This window comes from Canis lupus, chromosome 14 (genome assembly GCF_011100685.1).
Source record: "Canis lupus familiaris isolate Mischka breed German Shepherd chromosome 14, alternate assembly UU_Cfam_GSD_1.0, whole genome shotgun sequence".
NCBI lineage: Eukaryota > Metazoa > Chordata > Mammalia > Carnivora > Canidae > Canis > Canis lupus.
The window spans coordinates 7,415,746-7,440,110 of record NC_049235.1 but is presented as its reverse complement, the minus strand read 5'-3'; the positions used below and the strand labels follow the sequence as shown (position 1 = coordinate 7,440,110).

At 46.1% G+C, this 24,365-nt stretch overlaps 1 protein-coding gene and 1 long non-coding RNA gene across 5 annotated transcripts in view; one reads left to right on the top strand and one right to left on the bottom strand.

Moving 5' to 3' along the window:
• LOC119867510 overlaps positions 1 to 598 on the bottom strand; it is a 43,386-nt gene extending 42,788 nt beyond the window's left edge. For all 3 annotated transcript variants that reach the window (XR_005369307.1, XR_005369308.1, XR_005369306.1), the window contains exon 1: positions 448 to 598. This is a non-coding gene — a long non-coding RNA (uncharacterized LOC119867510). The remainder of the gene's footprint in view (positions 1 to 447) is intronic.
• A 4,308-nt stretch (positions 599 to 4,906) lies between these two features.
• Positions 4,907 to 24,090, top strand: TSPAN33 (tetraspanin 33). Of its 2 annotated transcripts, none has more exons than XM_038556557.1 (8): positions 4,907 to 5,061; positions 17,917 to 17,974; positions 18,656 to 18,780; positions 19,113 to 19,187; positions 20,451 to 20,546; positions 22,089 to 22,217; positions 22,633 to 22,794; positions 23,005 to 24,090. In XM_038556557.1, the coding sequence occupies exons 1-8, from the start codon at positions 4,960 to 4,962 to the stop codon at positions 23,104 to 23,106; spliced, it is 849 nt and encodes a 282-aa protein (XP_038412485.1). In that variant the 5' UTR covers positions 4,907 to 4,959; the 3' UTR covers positions 23,107 to 24,090. The 2 variants fall into 2 exon arrangements, with proteins under 2 accessions (XP_038412485.1, XP_038412484.1); XM_038556556.1 differs by having other exon boundaries at positions 4,908 to 5,061; positions 18,653 to 18,780.
• Positions 24,091 to 24,365: the final 275 nt, after the last annotated feature.

Genomic DNA, 24,365 nt, shown 5'->3' with positions numbered 1-24,365 from the left:
GCACCTGGGTGGCTCAGTCGGTTAAGTGTCTGCCTTTTGCTCCAGTGGTGATCCCAGGGTCCTGGGATCAAGCCCCACGTCCAGCTCCCTGCTCCGGGTGGGGAACCTGCTTCTCCCTTTCCCTCTGCTGTTCCCCCTGCTTCTCCTCTCTGGCTCTCTCTCTTTCTTTCTCTGTCAAATAAATAAATAGAATCTTTTTTAAAAAAGGAACATGTACTACAGAAAGAAGAGCACATAAATAAGAGAACAATGCATTTTATAGGTATGTTACATATCAACAAAAAATTAAAATAACAAGAAAAAAAATTCGAAGCACTAAACAGAGGTTTGTAGACAAACCTCCCAACTCTCCTAGACTCACATACCAGCAGTGAATTCTTTTACAATCTTAGATCCCACAGATGGGCTTTTCAACTGTATATTTCAAATCATCACTGAATCACTTACTTGCCTTTTTGCAGTTCCCAGCATTTGCAGTTCTCACGGTGGGCTCTCCAGGCTACACAAGTTTTTGTTTTGTTTTGTTTTTTTAAGGAAATCATTCCCAACTGGGAATTCACTGGGCTTTCACTGCTGCTGAACCACCCTCCTTCCAGTCTCCTGCCCTTCTCTACATCAAGCTCCTCCTTCCTAAAGCTCCAGATCCACACTTCTTTCCTCCTTGTCACCCTTCCTTCCTTCACACACCCTCTTGCCAATGTTAGCTGGCAACATGACTTTTTTTTTTTGCTTTACCGAAATATTGTTCAAATGTTTTAATTCTGTTCATAATCACATAAATAATATAGAATACAATTTTAAAGTAAGAAACTGCTACACATCCTACCACATCAGTGCAAATAATTTTACTTTTTCATTTTCCTTGGTTTGTATCTATCGATGTTTACACAAATACTGTGAATAAGTGGCTTAGGATTTTTCACTTATGTTGTTAAATGTAACATATTGCTACATAATCTTTATGACTTCAATTTAAGTGGCCACACCATATATTCCAAGTGATTAAAATGCCTTCCAAGGACCTGAAATAAGAAGTCAAAGTCCTTTTGTGGTTACCAGATACTTTATATACTTTATTCTGCAATCTGCTTTCTTGTACTGCCTGTATCATGGACCTTTTCTCATTATTTTCTACATTATTTTAAATGGCTGCATAGCATGCCAAAATGAGGATGCAACTTTTTTTTTAATTTAATGCTTTGAGTAGTTTATATACTCCACGCTTCAAAAATTAGAAAAAAGAAAATGGCACACAGTGAAAGTCTCTTTCTTCACATCTTGGTTCTTATTCACTCCAGAACATAGCCTCTTTTCTTAGTATCTTTTTCTATCTTTCCAGAGTTTATTTGGGTAGATGCAAGCAAATACAAATATCATTTTTTAAAAGATTTTTAAATTTTATTCATTCATGAGAGACACACACAGAAAGAGAGGCAGAGACACAGGCAGAGGGAGAAGCAGGTTCCATGCAGGAAGCCCAACGTGGGACCCAGTCCCCGGGGTCTTCAGGATCACACCCTGGACCGAAGGCGGCGCCAAACCGCTGAGCCACCCGGGCTGCCCACAAATGTCATTTCTTATATTTGTCTTTTTTTTTTTTTTTATCAGAATGTAATATATACACTGTTCCTCACTTAGCTTTTTTCACGTGATAATGTATCTTAGGGATTGTTCTCGCTACATGGAAAGCTTCCTCATTCTTTGTTCTACAGCTGTACGGCTTCCTACTGTACAGGCGCCATCCTTGACTTCCATCCTGTCCATTGTTGATGGACATTGTGGCCATCCCATTGATTCCCGATCCTGTTTCTACCCATTAACTCCAAAACTCTGTCCCATCCATTATCAACCTCAATTCCTTTTTTACTGGTTTGTTTTGCCTATGTATGTCAGATCCCTTGTATGCTGAAAGAGAATTTTCTCTTCATTCTAAGGTCTCCTGAAAGCTCCCATAATCTTCAAATTTCTCAGTTCTCACTGCTCTAACATCTGAAGAAAAGTACCCATCCTTGCTTACCCATTCACTCCTAACTTCTTGTAAAGTGGCTTCTGCTCACCCCACCCTTTTTATACTAAAATGGATCTCTAAGCAGTCGCCTGTTAATGTCCCATCTCCCAGTAACCTGGCCTTAGTCATTTCTTTGGACCCCATCCTAGAACTCCTGTCAACCCTACCTCTCGCCATAGCTAGCCCTAAAGATCCTGTCTTCTCAGAGGCTTCATTACTACCCTTTCCTATCAACTCTGTCCATCATCTCGAAATAAGATACTAAGTTCTGATTATCTAGACTATTAATAAGGGTCTCCTAACAAGCCTTTCCCTCTGCAGGCTCTTTCCTACTCAAAATGAAAACAAAATACAAAAAAACAAAAATAAAAAACACACCAAAAAACAGATCTTATATCATTTTCTTCTTCAAAACTTCTATTTCTGAGGGTGCCAGCCTGGCTCAGTCAGTAAAGCATGTGACTCTTAATCTCAGGGTTGTAAGTTTGAGCCCCACGTGGAGTGTAGAGATTACTTAAAAATAAAATCTTTAAAAAAAAAATCAACCTTTTGGGACGCCTGGGTGGCTCAGTGGTTGAGCGTCTGCCTTTGGATCAAGTCGTGATCCCAGGTTCCTGGGATTGAGTCCCACATCAGGCTCCCCACAGGGAGTCTGCTTCTCCCTCTGCCTGTGTCGCTGCCTCTCTCTCTGTGTATCTCTCATAAATAAATAAACAAATAAACAAATAAATAAATCTTTTAAAAAATCCAACCTTTTATTTTCTTAAAAATGTTTGTTTGTTTATTTATTTCAGAGAGAGAACAAGAGAGCACAAGCAGGGGGAGTGGCAGGGGGAGAGGGAGAGGCAGATGCTCCGCTGAGCAGGAAGCCTTACATAGGGCTCCATCCCAGGACACTGGGATCATGACCTGAGCTGAAGGCAGACGCTTAACGGACTGAGCCACCGAGGCAACCATTTCCAAACAAATGAAGCACTAACTCCCCAATCTGGCATTCAAACCCTTCCATGATTCTAATTCAATTCAACATGTATTGGCACCAGGTCAGTGCTATCTTCTCCTGCTGTCCTAAGCATACTGTATGCTCTAGCCAAACCAGTCTGGTTATTTTTCATTAACACACAGTGTGTTTTTGCACCTCCAGGCTGTGTTCACCCTTTTGTCCACCTGGATTACCCTCCCCCTTCATCTCTTCTATTCTAAGTCTCTTCCTCCCTTAATTTCACTTGCCATGATATCTTCACTAACCCTCCACCAAATAAATGTGCTATAGTTATTTGTGCAGTTATCATATTTCCCTACTGAATTCTAAATTCTGCTCAAATGAAGTACTGCCTTGAGTGGACTCTTCAATGTGCCAGCCTGTGCTAAGTGATTTGCATGCATTATCTTGTTTAATTCACACATCAACGTTGTAGGACAGGACTCTCCCCATTTAACACTGAAGAAAGTGAGGCTCAGGGGTATGAAGTAGCTTGCCCAGGTCATGCAACTGATGAGGGTGGAATACCTTTCTTAGTCCATTTAGGCTGCTATAACAAAACAAACAAACAAACAAACAAACAAACAAAAAGCCACAACTTAGGTAGCTTACAAACAACAGAAACTTATTTCTCACAGTTCTGGATGCAGGAAGTCCAAAATCATGGCTCCCACAGATTCTGTGTGTGGTGAGAGTCACTTCCCGGTTCTTAGGTGGCTGTATTTTATTTTCCCTATGTCCTCACATGGTGGAGGGGGTGAGGAAGCGCTCTGAGGTCTCTTTTATGAGGACACTAATCCCATTCATGAGGGCTCCATTCTCATGACCTAAGCACCTCCAAAAGGCCTCTTCTCCTAATACCATCACAGGGGAGGGGGGCGTTAGGGATATGGACGGGGGAGAGACACAAACATTCAATCTACAGCGCTCATGTTTGTGTTACTTATGGTAGCCAGCACCGTGTCCAGTACCTACACTGCCCTCAACCTGTTTGTGTCATATCAACATGTTAAAAACAGTGGCTACCTATAGACCTAGATTCTAAGGAAATAGGAAGGGGAGGTGTTGAAACAGTAAAGAATTGGGATGGCAGGATTGTTGGTGGATGTTTCCAAATTTCCACTAGTGGGTTACAGAGCTTCTGAAATAAGCGTTTAAAATATATAGTTACTAAACAGGATTGCCGCTACCCTTCAGTATTTTCTAATTGTGACATGTAGGTTGGTTCTGGCTCCCTGATTTTATTGTCGCCCCCCCCCTCCCCGGGGGGAGGGATTATCTCCATTCTCCCGGATTCCCACAGCTTTCGGCGCATTGCTGATCACACGACGTCCGTACTTGTTGATTTTAATGTATGTGGGTTTGCATATGTGTACTGCAGCCGGGGGGAGGCCGTGGGTGTGCGACGCGGTGTGCATTCCAGCTCACCCCTCTTCCCCGGAGCAGCTGCTGCCTGGATGCTTCCCTTTCGGGGGAGGCGGCAGAACCACTGACCCTTTAACAAGTTGTCCCTCACAGAACAGGTGTCTCCCCCGCCCCTCGGAGGAGAGGGATGGCTGCACGCTTGGTGACATCAGCGACCGACCAATGGGAAGTCAGGCTTCGGCAGCCGCGCCAATGGGCGGCCGGGGGCGGGCCCGGTTTCCTGGGAGCCGGGCGGGCCGGGCTGGTCTTGCCGCCGCCGCCGAGTCTCCGCCGCTCACGCTGCCCGCCGCGGCTCCGGCGACTCCCGCGGCTCCCGCGACTCCCGCGGCTCCCGCGGCTCCCGCGGCTCCCGCGGCTCCGGCGGCGGCGCAGTTCCCCTGCCCGCGCTGCTCCCGGACGCACGGCTCGGGCGCTTCCCTCCGCGGCGCAGCTCCCCCGCCTCCCGGGCTCCCGCGGTGGCGCGGCTCATGCCCCCGGGCGCAGGGCGCGCAGGTGGGCCGGCCGCCGCGGGGAGATAGGCCCCCGGGGGGACGGCGGCGGGGCCATGGCCCGGAGACCCGGGGCGCCGGCCGCCCACGGGGAGGAGTTCACCTTCGTCAGCCCGCTGGTGAAATACCTGCTCTTCTTCTTCAACATGCTTTTCTGGGTGAGTCGTGCGGGTCTCGGGGGCACCTGGGGTGCAGGGCACCCCTCGAGGGTGCAGTGGGCTACCCCCGGCTGGGGAGGGGGCGTCCCGGGATGCCAGGTTCCAGGCGAGCGTCGTGAACGCACTGCTTAGTTTTCTGGGTTGATGACACTTTGGGGTAATTTCTCCTGGGGAGGGACCATGCTGGCGCCGCGTCCGCAGGGGGATGCTGGGTGGTGGGGGGCGGGGTAGGGTAACGCAAGAGATTCGGTCAAGACAAATGGGGATCTTCTGGGCATCGGATGAGGATATGTGACAGGCAAAAAAAAATGGGTTTGCTCAGGAGTAGAGGGTTTTACTGCTGCCCCAAAGCAGACCCACTGGTACGTTCATGATTGGGGGACTTTCGGGCCTGGGGGCTGGGAGGCCCCAAAGCAAAGAAAAAAGAGGAAGGAGGGAAAACCCAGACCTGCTCTCCCCTTTACCTCAGAGAGGATGGATTAAAGGACTTCATCTTTTCCTTTTGGAGGCCTCTGATGCCTCCCTCCTCTCGAAGGCTGAGGAGGGGCAGCAGTGGCCTCCAGATGTGGATGTCTTTCCCAGCACTGTCCCAGACTTTGTCCCACCTTTCTCAGGACCAGACTGCATGCATGCCCTGGAGCCTGACAAGTCTTCATCTTCAGCTTCTTTAAATTAGCCCTGTGTTGGGCTAAAAGGCCAGCAGTCCTTTCAGAATCTTATCATTAGGGTGGAAAAGTGGAAAAAAATATTGGACTGGGTACTACCTGGATTCCCGTCTCGAACCTGCACTTGTTGACCTGGGCAATACTTCACCTCTGTAGGCTCTAGTTCCCTCCTCCATAAAATTAAGGCCAGTATGATCAGAGATGGCAGAAACATTCTACTGGAGCCGAGGATCCAGCTGGACCAGATCATGAGATGCTAGGTCAACCCTGTTTCATGTCCTATAGAGTCTTTGAGCTCCTCTGGGTTTGAGGACATAGAGACGTCCTTCTCCCATCCTCCCTTCTGGTCCAGCTCCAGCCACGCCAGAGCAGCTGCTGCAGGTGCCCATTATCCCTGCTCATTTCAGCCTGAGACCTGAAGTTCAGACTTGCAGGAGGGAGAAAGCTTGAGTGTAAAATATGTTTCCTAAGAGAGGAAACAGACCAAGCATCTAAGTCAGTTGCTGGAAAGGTTCACAGGGGCTGTGGTTTGAAGAACAGACACAAAGTACATAAGTGCTAGCCTGTTGGGACAAATGAGAGAAATCCCAGAGGGTGGTGATAAGAGCTCAGCCATTGTACTGGGAAAAATGAAGTTTGAATTCCTAACAAATTCTCAGTTTTAGAACTGGAAAAAAAAATCTAGAAGACATCTTGTCTGGCACCCACATTTTATACACGAGAAAACTAAAGCACAAAGATGTTAATGGTTTTATCCAAGGTTGGATAGTAAGTTGGATCTGGTGGTTTTTCTATTGAACTACAGTGCCTCTCGGGAAAGTCTGTGGCCCAGATGACTGCTACTGTAGCTGGGGTGTTAGTAGTTAATCCAACTTCCCACCGTCTAGGTTCTGCCTCAGCTGGAGGTTAGGGAGGAACAGAAGAAAAATTCACCACCACTCTGTGGGGGCTAGGGGATGACCTAAGGGAAACTCCCTGCCTAGGGGCAAGTCCCAGTGAACCCTCCTCCATGCTCACTGAATGTGCCAGGCCAGTAACATGCCATCCTGACAGATGACATGCCATCCTCAGAGCCAGCATTAGCATCCTAGGGACCTCAGATCCTCATTTTGAGTTTCTCTGTCAGCCAAGACTCTGCTTCTTCTTTGGAGCCTTTGGCACTTCACCCTTATCTATGTTCCTCAGCGACAACAGCTGGGTGCATCTGTTACACTTGCGTTCACGGTCATTTTCTAGGATTTCCCCCACCCTACTCCATCCCCCTCTTTTACCAGACAAATTGTTTGGGTAGGTTGCAGCCAGGGAGAGAGTTTGGTTCCATAGACCCATTTACCTTGGTAAAAATGATCCATTCAAGGTCGGAGGACCTGGCTAACCAAGCTGGCACCACCCCAAATTAGAAAAGAGCCCCTTTTTGGCCCTACTTTGGACTCATAAAAAGTCAGAAATAGCACAATGAAGGACAAGAGGCCTAGTTCTTTTCTGGCATCAACTTACTGTGTGACCCTAAGCCAATATATCTATCTCTCTGTCCTTAATCTTTCTCCTCTAAAGGAGAAAATTTTTCTGCCTCTGTGAGCTATTTAAAGATGAATGCATCACTTTGGGGACTGTTTTCTTTCTTCAGGACTTGGAGCTGGATCTAAGGATGCATCTTTCTGAGTCCTGGTGTCCCTAGGACATTGACCTTCCCAGAGGCCAGAACTTTTTGGGTCACTTTTCTCCCAAGGCCAGAGCCACAGAGGTACATTCCACACAAGGAGAGTTGGAGATGAGGAGCTGATTCCCCAGCTCAGGGATCCTCTTTCTTCCTACCACCCTTCAGGGACTGGTTCCTATACTGTCTTTTCAACAGGCTCTCACCATCCCAATCAAATTCCCCTCGTCTACCCTGGAGGCACCCATGGATGGCACTGGTGATCCTCTCCTTCTCCAGGCAGAGTGCATGTTCTGGCCAGCTGCTGGGGGAGCTGTGTATGGGCAGTGTTTGTATCTATGCTGGAACACATTGGGAAGATAGCCAGTGTTGTCTGGGGTCACACTCAGTGGTGGTGGTGGCACTGGCTATCCCTGCTGCTGTCCTAACAGCCCTGGCCCTTGGGTCATTTTGTCTGACTCAGAAGGCTGCTGGCTTCTTTAGGAGCAGGACCCATTCCTCCTGTTCATGTTTCAAATGTCACTTCTTTTGCCTAGGAGTTCTGGTTTTCTCCCCATAATCATGCTGCTGGGTTACTGATTATTGGTATCCCATGACCCAGAGTAGTTGCCCCAAGATCCCAAAAGTTGTATTACAATTCTTCAGTCAAGTAGTAGCCTGCTGTCCTCCCCTCCCTGTGTCTGACAGCTCTATGCAGAGGGAAAGGGAGTGCCATGGTACATGCTTTATCAGCCATGGGCATACACTGGCAGGAGCATTATCAGTGCTGCCCATGGCAGCCATCTCCTTCCTTGCTGGCCCATTTTCCACTCAGGGCAGCAGTTGGGGTGGTTTAGAGTCAAGCAGAACTCAGACCTCTAGTCCCTGTGACTCAGCCCAGGCTTTCTTGGTGGCCATGCCTCACGGCTCCCATGGCACCTTATATATATATACCTTGATTATCACATCCCTTACCTGTGCTGCAATTACGTGTTTATTTATGTCTCCTCCTCTAGACTTCAGGCCCCTGAGGGTACACTGCCTTATTCACTTCTTGCTTCTCAGTGCCCAGCTGAATTTGGCAGGGTGGATACTTACTAAATGTTTATTGAATGCCAAATGATGGAACAGCCCCTACCTGGTGAAAGCATGATGCCACTCCTCCCTCTCTTATGATGACTAGTCTGTCAAGATGCAGCATAACCAAACACCCTTGAGCATTCTTAGTGGAGGAGAGGGGATCCAACCGTGTTCTCTTCTGCACTGCATCCTGTGGCTTAGCACTCCTCCCTCAAGCCAGGTGAGCCATCCCCTTCCAACATCTCTCTCAGGGCCATGCATAATTACCTATCTACAGCACCCAGATTTTTTCACTTCCACTGCAGCACACGTGGATCCCCATCTGGGTCTTTCCTAGACTGATCCAGGCCTCAAGTGAGTTATCTTCTTTAAGAAATTCACTCTCACCTCCAGGACCACTGTAAGGGTTGGAGTCCCCAGGGCACAGCGAATGCCCCATAGCACCTCCACCACTATCTGTTGTAACCTGGCTTAGAAGCCATGAGGAAATGACCAGGCATCAAGCCTGGAAAAAACTGCTCCTGAGTGGCAGGGGCCATTTCCACAACCTGACATAACCCCCAGCATACACACACACACACACACACACACACACACACACACACATTCACACCTAAGTACATTAGGAGGCAGAGCCCATTCCCCCCCACCCCACCCCCACTCTCCTCCTTTCCCTGTAGGCTAGGTAGGCTGTAATAAGTGAAGTAGTCATATTCTTTTAATTAAAAAAAAAAAAGACACACACTAAAAATGAATACAAGAAGCATATCTTATGCTGTCAAGTCACTCACACGCTTTCTTATCTCCTCAACGGCTTTCTTTGCTTTGTACCGAATAGAAAATCATAAACTTCAAGAAGCCTTTAAAAGAATAAAAGAAAACATGTAGCAATTCTCAGAGTCTTGATAGCAGACTCTGTGTCAGGCTAGGAGCTCCAGGGCCATAGTTTGAGTGTTTATACTACTATGAGCCCTTGTGGACTTCTGTCCCTCATTTATAACCTTGGGAAACCAAAACAAGCCATGGCCTAAGAAGAAGCTAAAGGGTTGGCTCCAGACAATGGGAAGAGGTTCTTTGGATTTCCTTCCTTAATAGGACAATTCCATCCAGTCCAGAGGGAGAAAGCCAAGAGCCAGTTTCACATAGATAGTTGCTACCTCAGAAACTCAGGAACAATGGTGCCAGGATGGCCACGTGAGAACTAGTGCATGCAGATCCTGGGCAGTGAGAGAGGGGGCCCTGTGTTAGGTCTAGCAGGCTTATCCAGAAATGAGGATAGAGAGGACTGAGAAACCAGAGGTACAGAACCCTCCTATCCAATGTCCTGTGGCAGAGGCAAGGTTTTGATTCCCCAGGATTATGGGGAATGATTCTATTCGCAGCTGTCTCCTACCACCTTCAAAAGAAGAGGGGAATAGATTCCAAAGAAGAGGAGAGGACTTTGAGACAAATGTACACACTTCATGTAAACTGGACTTTAGAATATGGAGACAGATAAGGCCAGGGCTTTCTCTCAGGGGCTGGTGGGCCCTGCGTGGTGATGCCATGTCTTCCCCTTCCAGGGCCATGTTCCAGGGACTTCCCTCTGGGCCCTTCTGGCACCACCACCTCCTGGTGCTCTCTTACTCCGCCCCCCCTCCCCCACCTCCCTACCCGGCCTGAATCCTGCCCAGTTTGGAGATTACCAGCTACTCCCCCAAGAGGACTACAGGCAGCTTCTTCCCACCTCACATGATGTCCCAGGTGAATGCACACGCACTGGGATTGCTGTGAGGCAGAGAGAGGAAGGTAGCCATGTGGCCCAGGTCACAAGTCTCCGGAGACATGAAAACTTAGGTTCCTGTCCCATTTAGCTGCTCACTGTCTGAGTGATCTGGGGAAAGTTATTTGACTTCTCCCAACATCAGTTCGGTAAAATGGAAATACTAACACCCTCTTGGGACTGTGGTCAGAATGCAATGAAAACGTGGGTATAAAGTGTCTAGCCCAGTGCCTGACCCTTAGTACTCAACAAGGGTAGCTATTACCATTGCTAGAAATATGTCCTAGAGGTCACCTGTTAGGTAGGGATGGGCTTGGAAAGCTAGGAGGAGTGCTCCTTCTGACAAGTGGCAAGTAGCTAAGGACTGAGTCTAGGTGAGGGCTGGCTAACCTTGGGCCTGACTTCCTTCAGCCTCAAATCTCATTTGCTCACTTTTCTACTGTTAGCCTGAGAGAGGTGATAATTAATGATGTTTTTGTATATTTTATAGTCCACAGAGACGTTTCACATCTATCATAGAAACAGAGACCCCACTGTTGTCTCTGAGGGCCTTCCCCAGGTCTACTTGTCAGGGCTTGTCACACTACCTTGGTCTTAAGGTACAGTCCAAGTGGACTCCAAGAGCTAATTTGCTTGTAATTATTGGCATTTGGGAACTAGAGCCAGAAGAACTCTTGTTCAGAGTTTCATCTTGGAGCCCTATAACCTTTCCTCCCTTAGTGCATTATAATGGCTATAAAGCAATGAGTGTCCCAGGGGCTAGAATAAGGGTTTTTCTCACAAACATCAAATCATGGCTGTCTTTCTGCAATTTGTAAGAAAAGACCTCAAATAATGCAGAGAATTTTCTGCATTTTCTATTTTCTCCCATGAACTTTAGTATTTGTGGCTGCTTATCTGTCTGCAAGTGTTAGCAGAAGGCAAACTGAAGAGGATAAGGAGCAACCAAATATTATGGAAAACTAGGAAACTATTTAGAGTAGTGCCTGTATTATTGTTTTATGAGATGTAGAAACATATGTTTAACAGCTTTGTCATTGCTCAGTATATTGTTCTTTATTTCTATGATAGAAATTAATATGTTGTGCTTCCTCACAGGACACAACATTATCTGTGTAATATTTCTGTCTTCAGTCTCAGCAGAAGACTGAGAGTGCTTCTCCCACTCGCCCTGCTTGTGCTCTCTCTCTCTCTCTCTCTGTCAAATAAATGAATAAAATCTTTAAAACAAAAAGATACTCCTGAGAGACACACACAGAGAGAGAGGCAGAGACACAGGCAGAGGGAGAAGCAGGCTCCATGCAGGGAGCCCGACGCGGGACTCGATCCTGGGTCTCCAGGATCACATCCAGGCGCTAAACCACTAAGCCACTGGGGCTGCCCTAAACATTTTTTTTTTTTTTAATTTAAAAAGTTAGTGTCTTGAAAGACCAAAAACAAAGAAAAGAAAAAAGAAAAAATCTGCAAAACTCTTCCAGGCCAAAGGAGACTTGATCACTCAAGATCACTAAATGCATGATCCTGGATCAGAAAAAAAGGAGGAAAAAAAGAGTTTAAAAAAAACACTGTTGGGGGATCCCTGGGTGGCACAGCGGCTTAGCGCCTGCCTTTGGCCCAGGGCACGATCCTGGAGACCGGGGATCGAATCCCACGTCGGGCTCCCGGTGCATGGAGCCTGCTTCTCCCTCTGCCTATGTCTCTGCCTCTCTCTCTCTCTCTCTCTCTCTGTGTGTGTGACAAAGGAATAAATAAATAAAAAATTAAAAATAAAATAAAATAAAATAAAATAAAATAAAATAAAAATAAAATAAAATTAAAAATTAAAAAAAAACACTATTGGGAGAACTGGGAAAAGGTAATTAGGGACTATAAATTAGATAGCAGCAATTGCATATTAAAGTTTAAGAAATTTTTTAAAAGATTTTATTTATTTATTCCTGAGAGACACACACACACACACAGAGGCAGAGACATAGGCAGAGGGAGAAGCATGCTCCATGCAGGGAGCCTGATGTGTGACTGCTCCCCGGACCCGGGATCACACCCTGAGCCAAAGGCAGACGCTCAACCACTGAGCTACCCAGGCATCCCAAGAAAAGAATTTAATATGTCAAAATTGTATAGGTTATACTAACAGAGCATTGTGGCTTCCTGGTGCTCTGATATCTGAACAGTTTTAAGATCCATTGCCTTATACTTTGGTATAGAGGCAAACCCCCCTGATTAAAGTTTGTGAAATTGCATACAAGTGAATCCCAGTTTAGGAAAAACTGATATTAAAAGAATGTGGATTTACTAACCAACTAAAACTTAACAAATTGGGAGTGGCTATTCTTTAATAGGTTATATTTTTTAGAACAGTTTTAGTTTTACAGAAAGATTGAGAAGATAGTTCAGAGTTCCCATATACCCCACATACAATTCCTCTTAATATCTGACATGAGCATGACATTCGTGACACGAGTATACATTATACATTTGTGACAATTAATGGTATTATCATTATCACTGAGGTCCATATTTTATTCAGATCTCCTCAGTTTTCACTAAACACCCTTTTTGGGTTCCAGCATGCATCCAGGATACCAAATTTCATTTAGTTGTCATGTCTCCTTAGGTTTTTGTTAGCTGTGGCAGTTTCTTAGAATTTCCTTGGTTTGGGGGCACCTGGGTGGCTCAGTCAGTTAAGCATCTGACTCTTGATTTCAGCTGAGGTCATGATCTCTGGGTTCCCAGGATGGAACCCCTCATTGGCTCGGGCTGTTTGAGGAGCTTTCTTGAGATGGTCTCTCTGCGCCTACCACCTCTAAAAAAGAGAAAAAGAAAGAAGGAAGGAAGGAAGGAAGGAAGGAAGGAAGGAAGGAAGGAAGGAAGGAAGGACAGAAAGAAAGAAAGAAAGAAAGAAAGAAAGAAAGAAAGAAAGAAAGAAAGAAAGAAAGAAAGAAAGAGAAAGAAAGAAAGAAAGAAAGAAAGAAAGAAAGAAAGAAAGAAAGAAAAATAATTTCCTCAGTTTTGATGACTTTAACAGTTTTGAGGAGTACTGGTCAGTTATTTTTTAGAGTGTCCTTGTACTGGAACTTGTCTAATGGTTTTTTCATGGTTATATCAGGGCTATGTGTTTTCAGGGGAAAGAAGTAGGAGTGAAGTATTATTTTCACAACATCATATCATATGCCTATGATATACTCCTGTTGGTGCTGACCTGACTCACCTGGCTGAGGTTGTGTTTGCCAGGTTTCTCCACTGTAAAGTTAGCCTGTGTCCCCCTCTTCCAGACTGTGTCCTTTGGAAAGACGTCACTATGGGCAGCCCACATGGAAGTAGGAAGTTGTGCTTCCCCCTCCTTGAGAGTACAGCATCTATATACAAATTATTTGGAATTCTTGTGCATCAGAGATTTGTCTTTTCTCCCTGATTTATCTATTCAAGTCCTGTTTTTTTTTTTTAAGATTTTATTTATTTATTCATGAGAGAAACAGAAAGAGAAGCAGAGGCATAGAGGGAGAAGCAGGTTCCCTGCAGGGAGCCCAATGCAGGACTCGATCCCAGGACCCCAGGATCACAACCTGAGCCAAAGGCAGATGCTCAACCATCAAGCCACCCAGGTGCCCTCCCTTTTTAAAATTTAAGTCCTTTTTATCAGTATGGACTCATGGATATTTATTTTATGTTTGGGGTAATAATTTCATACTTTCTTATTTTGATGTCCTTTGGCATACCCATATCAGTTGTGGGGGGAGGGGGACGGGGAGGTGTTTTTGAGCATTTCCTTACTTTCTGGCACCATGAGATACTCCAGGCTTTTATCTTGCATATCTCCTGCTCCAGTCATGGATTCAACCATTTTCCCAAGGAGCCCAGGGGATGGCTATTTTCATTATAAGGTGATTACTCACCTCCTATAAGGATAAAGGTATTGAAAAAAAAAAAAAAGGATAAAGGTATTGGTGCATGCAAGTTATTTTATATAATTTGATTGACAGCTCTTCAGGAACATGCCTTTCACTAGACTCAGCTATTTTAAAAACTGTGTCTAGCTTTTAAAAATTTCCAGTGAGGCTTCATTCTAGCCAGAATATGAAAAGCCATTCTAAGAAGTGTCTTTATCTCCATCCTCATCATGAAAGGAGGTCAAGGAGGTCATTGGCAATATTGCGGGGTGCTATAAGGATTTTGTGCCAAAGTCTGGTATAGGAAAAAGAGTTCCAGACTGAGACTGGAAACTGGGTTTCATCCAGATGTTTCCTCTGCACCCATGTACACTTGGTAAAGTATCACTGTTCTCTTTGGGCCTCATCTATAAAAAGAGGTGAGTGGCCGAGCTCATTTCTAAGGTTCTAGTCAGCTCTGAAATGCTGTGTTATTAACAGCAGCAGCATTAACTTTGGGACAGCAGGAGCTTTGAGGAATTCAGGGTGGGAGATGTGGACAGGAATAGGAGTGTAAAAGGGCAAGCTGTGAATCCAGGATGAAGACACAGATCAGTGATAGAAATTCTGAATTTTAGAGTTCACTAGTAAGCTCCAGGTAACCAGTGTCATTAATGACCACGTTAAATATTTATGATAATACTAAAGTCTTAATCTCGATTTTAATGTAACCTGCACCTGCTGCTCTACATCCCTGGCTGAGTATGCATTAGGCTTGTGGTTCTCAAACTTGGCTACACATTGGAATCACCAGGAAAGCATTCAGAAATACTTTTGCTTGGGTTCTAACATCAGAGATTTTGAAATATGTGGTTTGGGGTGCAGCCTAGGCATTTGCAGTTTTAAGTTCTCTCCCTGCCTTCCCTCCCATTCTAATGATCCCCAAGTTTGGGAAGTATGGGCTATAGATGTTCTTGCCCTCTCCCATATAACCTACAGGTCTCCTCAAGGGCAGGGACCACATCTCACTCATCTTTGCAGTCCTTAGAGTACCTTGTGCATAGCAGCTGATGAATTGAATCTGGACAGTGTGTCAGTTTTCTATTGTAGCTGTAATCAATTACCACACAATCCATAGCTTAATACAACACAGATTAATTGTCTTAGGTTCTGGGGGTCAGAATTCCAAAATGGGTCTCACTGGGTAAAATCAAGGTATCAGCAGGGATGGTCCCTTCTGGAGGCTCTAGAGGAGCATCTATTTCTGCCTTCTTCAGCTTTTAGAGGCTGCCCATCTTCCTTGGCTCATGGCACTACCCCACTCCAACCTGTGCTTCCGTTGTCGTGGTTGTACCTATCTCCTTCTCTGACTGACCTTCTTGCCTCCCTCTTCTAAGGCCCGCCAGGATAATCTCCCTATCACAAGATCCTTAATCACATTTGCAAAGCCCCTGTGGCTATGGAAGGTGACATATTCACAGGTTCCAGGAGTTAGGACAGGACATCTTTGAGGGGACACTGTTCTACCTATCACAGATAAGGACACAGCAACCGCTGTAATACAGGCCCATACATGGAATTAAGTTACCGTAATACGTGGCATCTCTTTACTTTCTCTTTCTTGTTTTAGTTGTGTTAGGATTTAATCAGAGACCATCTCTGTGGGAAGTTATACATCCTAGTGAAAATTTAACATGTGCAAAAACTGAGGAGCCTGGGAACAACAGAAATAAAGAACAGATATATGTCCTTAGATGTATCAGTAAGGGATGCCTGGATGGCTCAGTGGTTGAGCGTCTGCCTTCAGCTTAGGGTGTGATCCCGGAGTTCCGGGATCGAGTCCCACATTGGGCTCCTGCAGGGAGCTTCCTTTTCCCTCTGCCTGTGTCTCTGCCTCTCTCTGTGTGTCTCTCATGAATAAATAAATAAATAAATCTTTTTAAAAAGTTTAAAAATAAATGCATCAGTAAAAGGATACTCAGAACCATTAATTGGCTGTGAGGAGTTTTAAAGGGGAGGCCAAGGTGCTCAGTCACTCTGGCAAAGGGCTGAGTCTACAGGCCTTGGGGATGACGGGGATCTCTGTTGTATGGTTTCCTTGCCTCCCACCCACTCCCCCTTGCTCCCTCAACCTGGTTGTGCCAGGGAGACAGCAAGCCAGCTGGCACCTCCAGCCCCTCTCAACAGCTCTTCAAGCAGCTCCCTCTCTCCTGGACAAAGAGCATAAGGGCCAGCAGATAACACATCTGGCTCAGAGTCAGAGGCAGTGTCAAATGATTGGGGGGCAAGGCTGTGTACATAGCCAGAGAAGAGTCCTGAAAGATATGCTTTTAGATAAGGGTTTCCATTTACTGCTAAATGCACCAGAAGGCAGAGGCCACTAAGGAAAAATGTCTTTCTGCCGAGGGATTGCTCTGACCCTATTACTTCTTCAGGGGCCCTAGTCCCTTCTCCCACCAAAGCCCCAAGATGGCTCTTTCCAGCTAGTCTCTGTCTTGTAGATCAGTGGAGTCTAGCCAGCCATCTTCTTCCCCACTGAGTTGGTCAAGTCCCTGCTGCTGAGAACTCCCTCCAGCCAGAGCTTGGCCTCAGCTATTGCCATGGTGACAACCAGCGGCTGCTTAGCACCAGCCTGGGGATTGGGCACAAAGAAAGAGTAGCCAAGAGATGTGCACACTGGGCTGCCCTGCACTCCTGGAGGCCTGGGGTGGAGGTGGGGGTGCAGAAAAGGCCCCTTTGGGGATTGCTGGTAGTCTCTGATGGGTTTATTCTCTCAGGGAGAAGCCAGGAAGTTTGAAGTATCTAAACCTTTTGCGCCACACTGGAATCCAGGTTTATAAAGATAAAGGCTCCTTTGCCAAGGCAGTTTGGTGGTATTTTACACACATGCATTCATGCATGCATTCTTTCACATTGATAGGCATGTGCATTCTTGCATTTGACGCCATTTTGATCCCCAAAAGAGTTAGAGACCCAGGAGGATGCATTTACTCAGGCCTGCTTCAGCTTTAAAACCTGCCTTTTGGGGACACCTGGGTGGCTCAGTGGGTTGGGCATCAGGTTTAGGCTCAGGTCATGATCCCAGGGTCCTAGATCAAGCCCCAAGCCCCATGTTAGGCTCCCTGCTCAGTGGGGAATCTGCTTCTCCCTCTCCGTCTGCCCCACTCCCCTCTGTGTGTTCATGCACTCTCTCTCTCAAATGAATAAAAAAAAAAAAATCTTAAAAAAAAAAAAAAAAAAGAACCAACCCTGCCCTTTGATGTAATTGGATTCAAATTCAAAACTTGTGACCCTGGACTATTAGGTTAACTATTAATAATGATAGATAATAAAAAAAAATAATGATAGATAATATTATTGTCTGGCATTGTGTTAAATGCTTTCCATACATTATCTTATCTAATTTCACAGTAGTGTTATTAGATGTAGTTGTTTTAAATTCCCATCTTCAGATCCAAAAGGCACAGATAAAATCTCTGAGGCTCAGAGATTTGTCTAGCAGAAGCCCAGGTTTGACTGGTTCCAAAGCCCACATTCTTAACCACTGTTAGTAACCTTGCGTTGCCTTAATTTCCTCATCTGTAAAATGGGGGAAATAGCTGCCCCACGAGAAAACTGTATCGTAGGGATCAAATGAGATCATCTTGGTAAAAGCTTTTCTTGGAAGCTTTTCTTGGAAGCAAAGCAGACAGATGCTATCAACTGTTATCTCTTGGGAGAACAGAGATGCTCATCTCTGGCTCCTGGGAAAGTCATCTTCCTCCTGCTCTTCCTTAAGGTAACTAAAAGGAGGCTCTCTGGTTTCTTAAATCTCAGAGTCTGCCTCATTCCCTGTGTCCACAGGTGATTTCCATGGTGATGGTGGCTGTGGGAGTCTACGCTCGGCTGATGAAGCATGCAGGTGAGCTATAGATCCTCCTCTGTCCCCCCAGGACTCTTGCCAAGCACCTTCCTCCTCTGCCTCCTTCAGCCCTGACCCTCTACTATGCTTTCCCATGTAAGCAATGGGGCTAAAGAGGACAGCTGCCTTCTAGCCCTATCACAGCACCCTACTCCAAGGCATCAGGCCACCTATGCCGGTTCACCAGGATTTCCCTTAGCTCCCATGAATCTTCCAAGATCTGCCTGCATTGTAGGCTTAGGAAATGTCTAGGAAAGAGGGTAGGCCTCTGGGAACAGAGAGTAATCAGAGGCCTCAGCCCCGCCTCCTCACCCTGTCCTGAAGTAACTCAACCTCCATTCCTGTTCTACTGCACAGAGTCTCCAGGAAACGGAATCTGCAAAACTGAGAGCCTAATGCCATTCTAATTCTTTTCTGGAGCGAAAGTGGTTCCTCCTCTCTTAAGCTTAGGAATAAAGGCTCTTACTTGGTTAGTTCCTCAAATTAACTGTCACAAACCCATCTGGGCCCTTTTTATTCTCCCCACGGGAGGGGAGTACTGCCTCCCCATAACCACCATCCAACCATACCAGAGATTCCCCCAGCAGAGAACAGGTTTGAGGGGCACCCCCCACCTCTTCCCTGGGTTTCACTCTCAGTCAGCACCAGGCTCAGACTGAGAGGCAGCCCCTCCCCCAGAAGCAGCCCTGGCCTGCGTGGCAGTGGACCCTGCCATCCTGCTGATTGTGGTGGGCATTCTCATGTTCCTGCTCACCTTCTGCGGCTGTATTGGATCCCTTCGTGAGAACATCTGCCTCCTACAGACGGTGAGTGGTCAGGGGCCCCCAGAAAGACCCTGGCCTCCTCCATATGCCTCCCAGGCTCCTGATGCCTTTCTTACAACCTTTCAGTTTCCTCTGTCCCACCCTTCCTTCAAAGCCTGTGCTGTCTGCTTCCCACTGTAGAGCTTGACCCAGATGACTCAGCACAGGGTGGCCACCCTCAAGATAGCATGGCAGAGGCAGAGGCCTTTATCATGGGTGGGGCATCTGGGAGAAGTACCCCATAGCCCCCCAGTACCCAGTACCCCCATGGCTCTGGGAGGGGCTACAGCCCAGCCCAGTAATCACTGTCTCATTTTCTTACCTGCTGTCCACAGTTCTCGCTCTGCCTCACCATCGTGTTCCTGCTACAGCTGGCTGCAGGGGTCCTGGGCTTCGTCTTCTCCGACAAGGTAGCATTGGGAGCCAGGGGCCCTCCTCAGGTGTGAACCAGAGGGAGGAAGAGAATGTTACTGCCTGTGCTTAGCCCGATTAATTAACCATAGTGCTCCTTCCCCTGAGAAGCATCAACCTTTGAAAAATTCTCCTTAGGGATGAACGAATGGCCTTTAAAGTCACCATAGGTAAAGAGAATTTCCAGATTGTGAGCTGTTTTCCTCTGACAGTCTGAGAGGCCAATAGGAAAGTAAATTCTATAACACAATGTTAAAATAATCTGCAAACTTGAATGGCAAATTATTGGGTAAAACACAATTATCAAGTAGACCATAGACAATATGAAGAAACTTTTATTTATTCTAAAGATTGCTTATTGTGATAAACAGAAGGAGGGAAGGGGGAAAGTAAATGAGATTTTGAGCAGTGCTCACCATATCTGGAAGTGATCTGCTTTTTAGTGACAGTCCTTTTGGTTAAAAACCAGACTTCCTTTCTCAAAGGGCAAATGATTGCCAGAGGTCATATTGGGCTAAAGATAAGAAACTTTGAGAAAAGTAGCAGGGGCAGCCCTGGTGGCACAGCGGTTTGGCGCCGCCTGCGGCCCAGGGTGTGATCCTGGGGACCTGGGATCAAGTCCCACATCAGGCTCCTTGCATCGAGCCTGCTTCTCCCTCTGCCTCTCTCTCTCTCTATCTCTCTCTGTGTTTCTCATGAATAAATAAATAAATAAAATCTTTTTAAAAAATTACTAAAAAAAAAGATAAAAGTAGCAGAGCAAGAAGGGAAAAAAGCATGATGGAAACTAGGAAATGGGGAGCCACTGAGTTCATTTAGAATGTCCTAGTCCTGGTTTAGTAAAATACTAAAATGATCTGTTTGGGCTGTAAAGAGATGCAGTTCCATTAGGTCCACTAGAGGGCAGTGTCTCAGCTTTGTAAGCACTTTTCTACTAAAATATGCATGTATTAGATTCTCTGCTTTCCATCAGTAAGTATTTTATGGTAATAGTGTTCAGAGGTAAATAAATCTTGGATTTGTTATCTCAAAATATGGCTCTGAGAAGAGGCAACAGCAGGCCCTGTGTTCCTCTTGCCTACTGGTACCTGAGGGCCCAGGGATAGATGAGCTTTAGAATAAGCCATCAACCTAGGACCTGGTTCTGATTTCAAGACTGACTTAAATTAAGAAGGCTGCCCACTGTCTACTGTTATTACTGAATGGAGGAGCAGGTTAGGAATTAGTCCTGTGTTCTGATTCTGTACTTATGTCTCTGGCAGGCACGAGGGAAAGTAAGTGAGATCATCAATAATGCCATTGTGCACTACCGAGATGACTTGGATCTACAGAACCTCATTGATTTTGGCCAGAAAAAGGTATGGCCTAGGAGTGGGGGGAGGTCAGCTGTGGTCTGAGAGGCTGTAGGCAAAAGTTAATGCCATCCCAAGAGATACCTCACCCTTCAGGCCTAAGGCTTCTTCATTACCTGCCGGGTAATGGATTTTGGAAGAAGGTTTGGCAAGAAACCATACATAGCAGAGTGCTTTAAAAGTACTTTTAAGAGAACAGAACAGGGACAGCCTGGTGGCTCAGTGGTTTAGCACCACCTTTAGCCCAGGGCCTGATCCTGGAGACCCAGGATCAAGCCCCACGTCAGTTTCCCTGCATGGAACCTGCTTCTCCCTCTGCCTGTGTCTCTGCCTTTCTCTCTCTCTATGTGTCTTTCATGAATAAATAAAAATAAAATTTTTAAAAAGAAAAAAGAGGACAGAACAGTAGTATCTATAGTAATCTACCATAGGTGTAAACAAAGGAGGAAAGAATATGTATTCATATTTGCAAAAGGAATCTACAAGGACATATAGAAACTACGTGGTTTCCCACAGAGGGATTACTAAGTGGTTACTTATAGGGGGATAAGAAAACGGGCAGACTTTTAAATATTTAAATATTACCTATTCAAAAGTTACACTTTTAAAAATTGTGCTAGAATACACATAACATAAAATTTACCATAACCTTTTTAAGTATACAAATCTGTGGCACTAAGTACGTTCGCGTTGTTTACATCTATCACCACCATCCATCTCCAGAACTTTTTCATCTTCCTCCAAAGAAACTCTACCCATTAAACACTAACTCTCAACTTCCCCCTGCCCCAACCTCTGACAACTACCATCTACCTTCTGTCTATGAACTGGACTACTCGAGAGACCTCATATAAGTGGAATCATACAGTATTTGTCCTTCTGTGGCTTATTTCACTTTGCATGTCTTCAGATTTCATCCATGTTGTAGGGTATGTCAAAGTTTCCTTCCTTTTTAAGGCTAACATTCCATTGTATGTATATATCACATTTTGTTAATTCACTCATCTTTTGACGCATACTTGGGTAACTTCCACCTTTTAGCTGTTGTGAATCATGCTGCTACGAATCAAAAGTTGAATTTTAAATAAAAGTGCTTTTGAGACCAGTACCGAGTTCCCCTTCCCTTGGTGCAACTTACTTGGATCCTACCTGCTTTCATGGAGTAACTGTGGGCCCATAATATTAAAGAATCTCTTCTATTTTCTCTGTATTAAGACCAATATTTTCAAGGCTGATCCTTTAATTATTTCAGCTACTGTTTGTGAACACCTCATTTTCCAGCCTCTATACTATGAAGAAACTGCTCTCAAGAAGCTCATGTTGAATGTGAAAAACAAAATATATATACAACTATGGTCATTATAACAAAATATATAAAGGTAACGGCCACTGAGAAACATGAGCTCAAGGTGTAAGGTTGTGATTAAAAACAACCTGAATTTATAAATGGAAGCTGGCCACAGACTTTTGGCTGCTTTAAGAATTCCCCTGGTCACCTCAGTGTGAGGAGTGGGTGATCCTTAACCTCTATGGTGGGCTTTGTTGCAGTTCAGCTGCTGTGGAGGGATTTCCTATAAGGACTGGTCCCTGAACATGTACTTCAACTGTTCAGAAGACAATCCCAGCCGTGAGCGCTGCTCTGTGCCTTATTCCTGTTGCTTGCCTACCCCAAATCAGGTGAGCCTGTGTCCCATCTCATTTCCTCCTCGGCAGCAATCTCAGTTAACTTCCCGATTAGGATACCCACAGTGGGGGTACCCACAGTGGGGAATCCCCATTTCCTAGTTTAACCAGCCAATTTTGTAGGACAGCTGTCAGATGTTTTTCTCCACCCCAATCTCATGTCTCTGTTAACTTTTCACTCCTGCAGTTCACGTGGGGATTCAGAAGGTGTAAGTCTCTAAAGCAAGAACTGAGCTCAGATCTCCCAGAGGAAAGGAAGCTTGCACTTAGCAACTTCCAAGTTAGGATCCTCCACTTATATTCCCTAACAATTTAGGAGTTTAGAAAGGGTGGGAAGCCCATCAGCTAGGGCCCAAAATAAAAAGTTTGGGAATGGGAGTTCCATTTGGCTTTTCAACTCTTTCCCCAGGCAGTGATCAACACCATGTGTGGCCAAGGTATGCAGGCCCTTGACTACTTGGAAGCTAGTAAAGTCATCTATACCAATGGCTGTATTGACAAATTGGTCAACTGGATACACAGCAACCTCTTCTTTCTTGGTGGTATAGCACTGGGCCTGGCCATCCCCCAGGTAACTTACCCTGTAAGACTTGTGGGTCCTACAATTCTGCAAAGACTCCTTTGTTTTGGGGAGGGCACCTGGGGATCAGCTAGAGTATCAGGCACTGACATTGCAAAGAAGCAGGGGACGGGATGGTGCTGACCATACTGGGAAGGTTGAGTCAGGGAAAACAAAGACATCCCTCCTTGCTGAGAGCTCAATCCATCTCGCCTCTCCCAGCTGGTAGGAATCCTGCTGTCCCAGATCCTCGTGAATCAAATCAAAGATCAGATCAAGCTACAGCTGTACAACCAGCAGCACCGAGCTGACCCATGGTACTAAGATTCCATCCTGCACCTCCTCACTATGGCAACAGGCGAGCCTCATCTACCAAAAGCAATGGGTATAGCTTTCAGCACCAAATGGAGATCTGGATTCCAGTCCCCCAGCGACAGCCCAGTGGAAAGAAGCCAACTCCAGCCGGGCAGAAGGCAGGGTGCACAGGTGGCTCCAGCCTAGGAAGGGCACACCTCCTCCTCTCCTCATCCTAGCCCGTCAGCATTGTTAGAGTTATTTTTAACCTTATACGTTTGGCTTTATTTTTTTTTTTAAACTGTTTCTGGGCAGAGATGTTTGGGGAACAGTAGTTGCAGAGAGTCTTGGGGGTACTAGGTGCTGCTTTTCACCAAGGCGCTACAACCAGCATTCTCCCTGGGCTGCTAGTGAGCCTGCTGGACATCCTCTGATTCCATCTGTTGCCAGCAAGACCTGGCTGGAGAGTGGACTCTAATAGTCCTACCTGGAGTCCAGTTGGTATGCTACCAGCTCCAGAAGGGAAGGGAATGGAACAGGCAGTGAGCCTGGGGTCGACTGGGGACAGTTGTATGTGTTGGGTAGGAGTGGAAGGCGATGTGTTTACTAAATGCTGCCCTGCCATCCTCCCAGGTAGTCAAAGTGAGCTACATCCTGCCCCTCCCTCATTTCCATGGAAACATGGCAGCAAGGGCAAGGGTACAAGAGCTGCCAAATTCATCCCTCTCCCCCACTCCACCCCTTTTTTAACAGATTTGAAACCATGGTCTTTATACTCTGCAGCTAGCAGAGGTGGGACTGAGCCACTTGTGCCCGTGAATTCCTCCCCTCTGGCCCTCCCTCTCCAGCAAGGGGGGTTTCTTTAGCCTTGGCAGTGTACTGTGGAGGCAAGGATAACACCCCCGCCCCCATCACGCCGCACCAGAGCTCAGTATTTCTACAGTGTAAGAAACAGGGATCTTGCTGGGGCCAGGGAGCCAGAAGTGGCAATAAAAGTTGTTGACCTGCGCTAAATTGGACTCCACGAATTTTCCATTCTGGCAACTCGAACGGGAGGGGTAGAAAGGCGCAGCGGGTGGGCCCTCCCTCCAGGTGGGGATTGGAGACTCCCCTAAACACCAAGTACCTCCGGGGCCCCGTCCCTCGCCCGTTTCCCTCAACCAGATGCGCTACTCCCCTCGCACAACCGCGCCCCCTCTGGTCTCAATTAGGGCGAAAGGTTCCTAGTTCCGATCTGGGAACGGCGTACTTTTATCCCAAAACCTGACGTTAATTTTTTCCCCCAAACT

Bases quoted from the DNA above. Each gene is read 5' to 3' on its own strand.
- TSPAN33 (XM_038556556.1), top strand. From the start codon at position 4,960: ATGGCCCGGAGACCCGGGGCGCCGGCCGCCCACGGGGAGGAGTTCACC. The intron at 20,547-22,088 runs GTATGGCCTAGG...GCTTTGTTGCAG, and splicing joins TTGATTTTGGCCAGAAAAAG to TTCAGCTGCTGTGGAGGGAT. The intron at 22,218-22,632 runs GTGAGCCTGTGT...CTCTTTCCCCAG, and splicing joins GCTTGCCTACCCCAAATCAG to GCAGTGATCAACACCATGTG.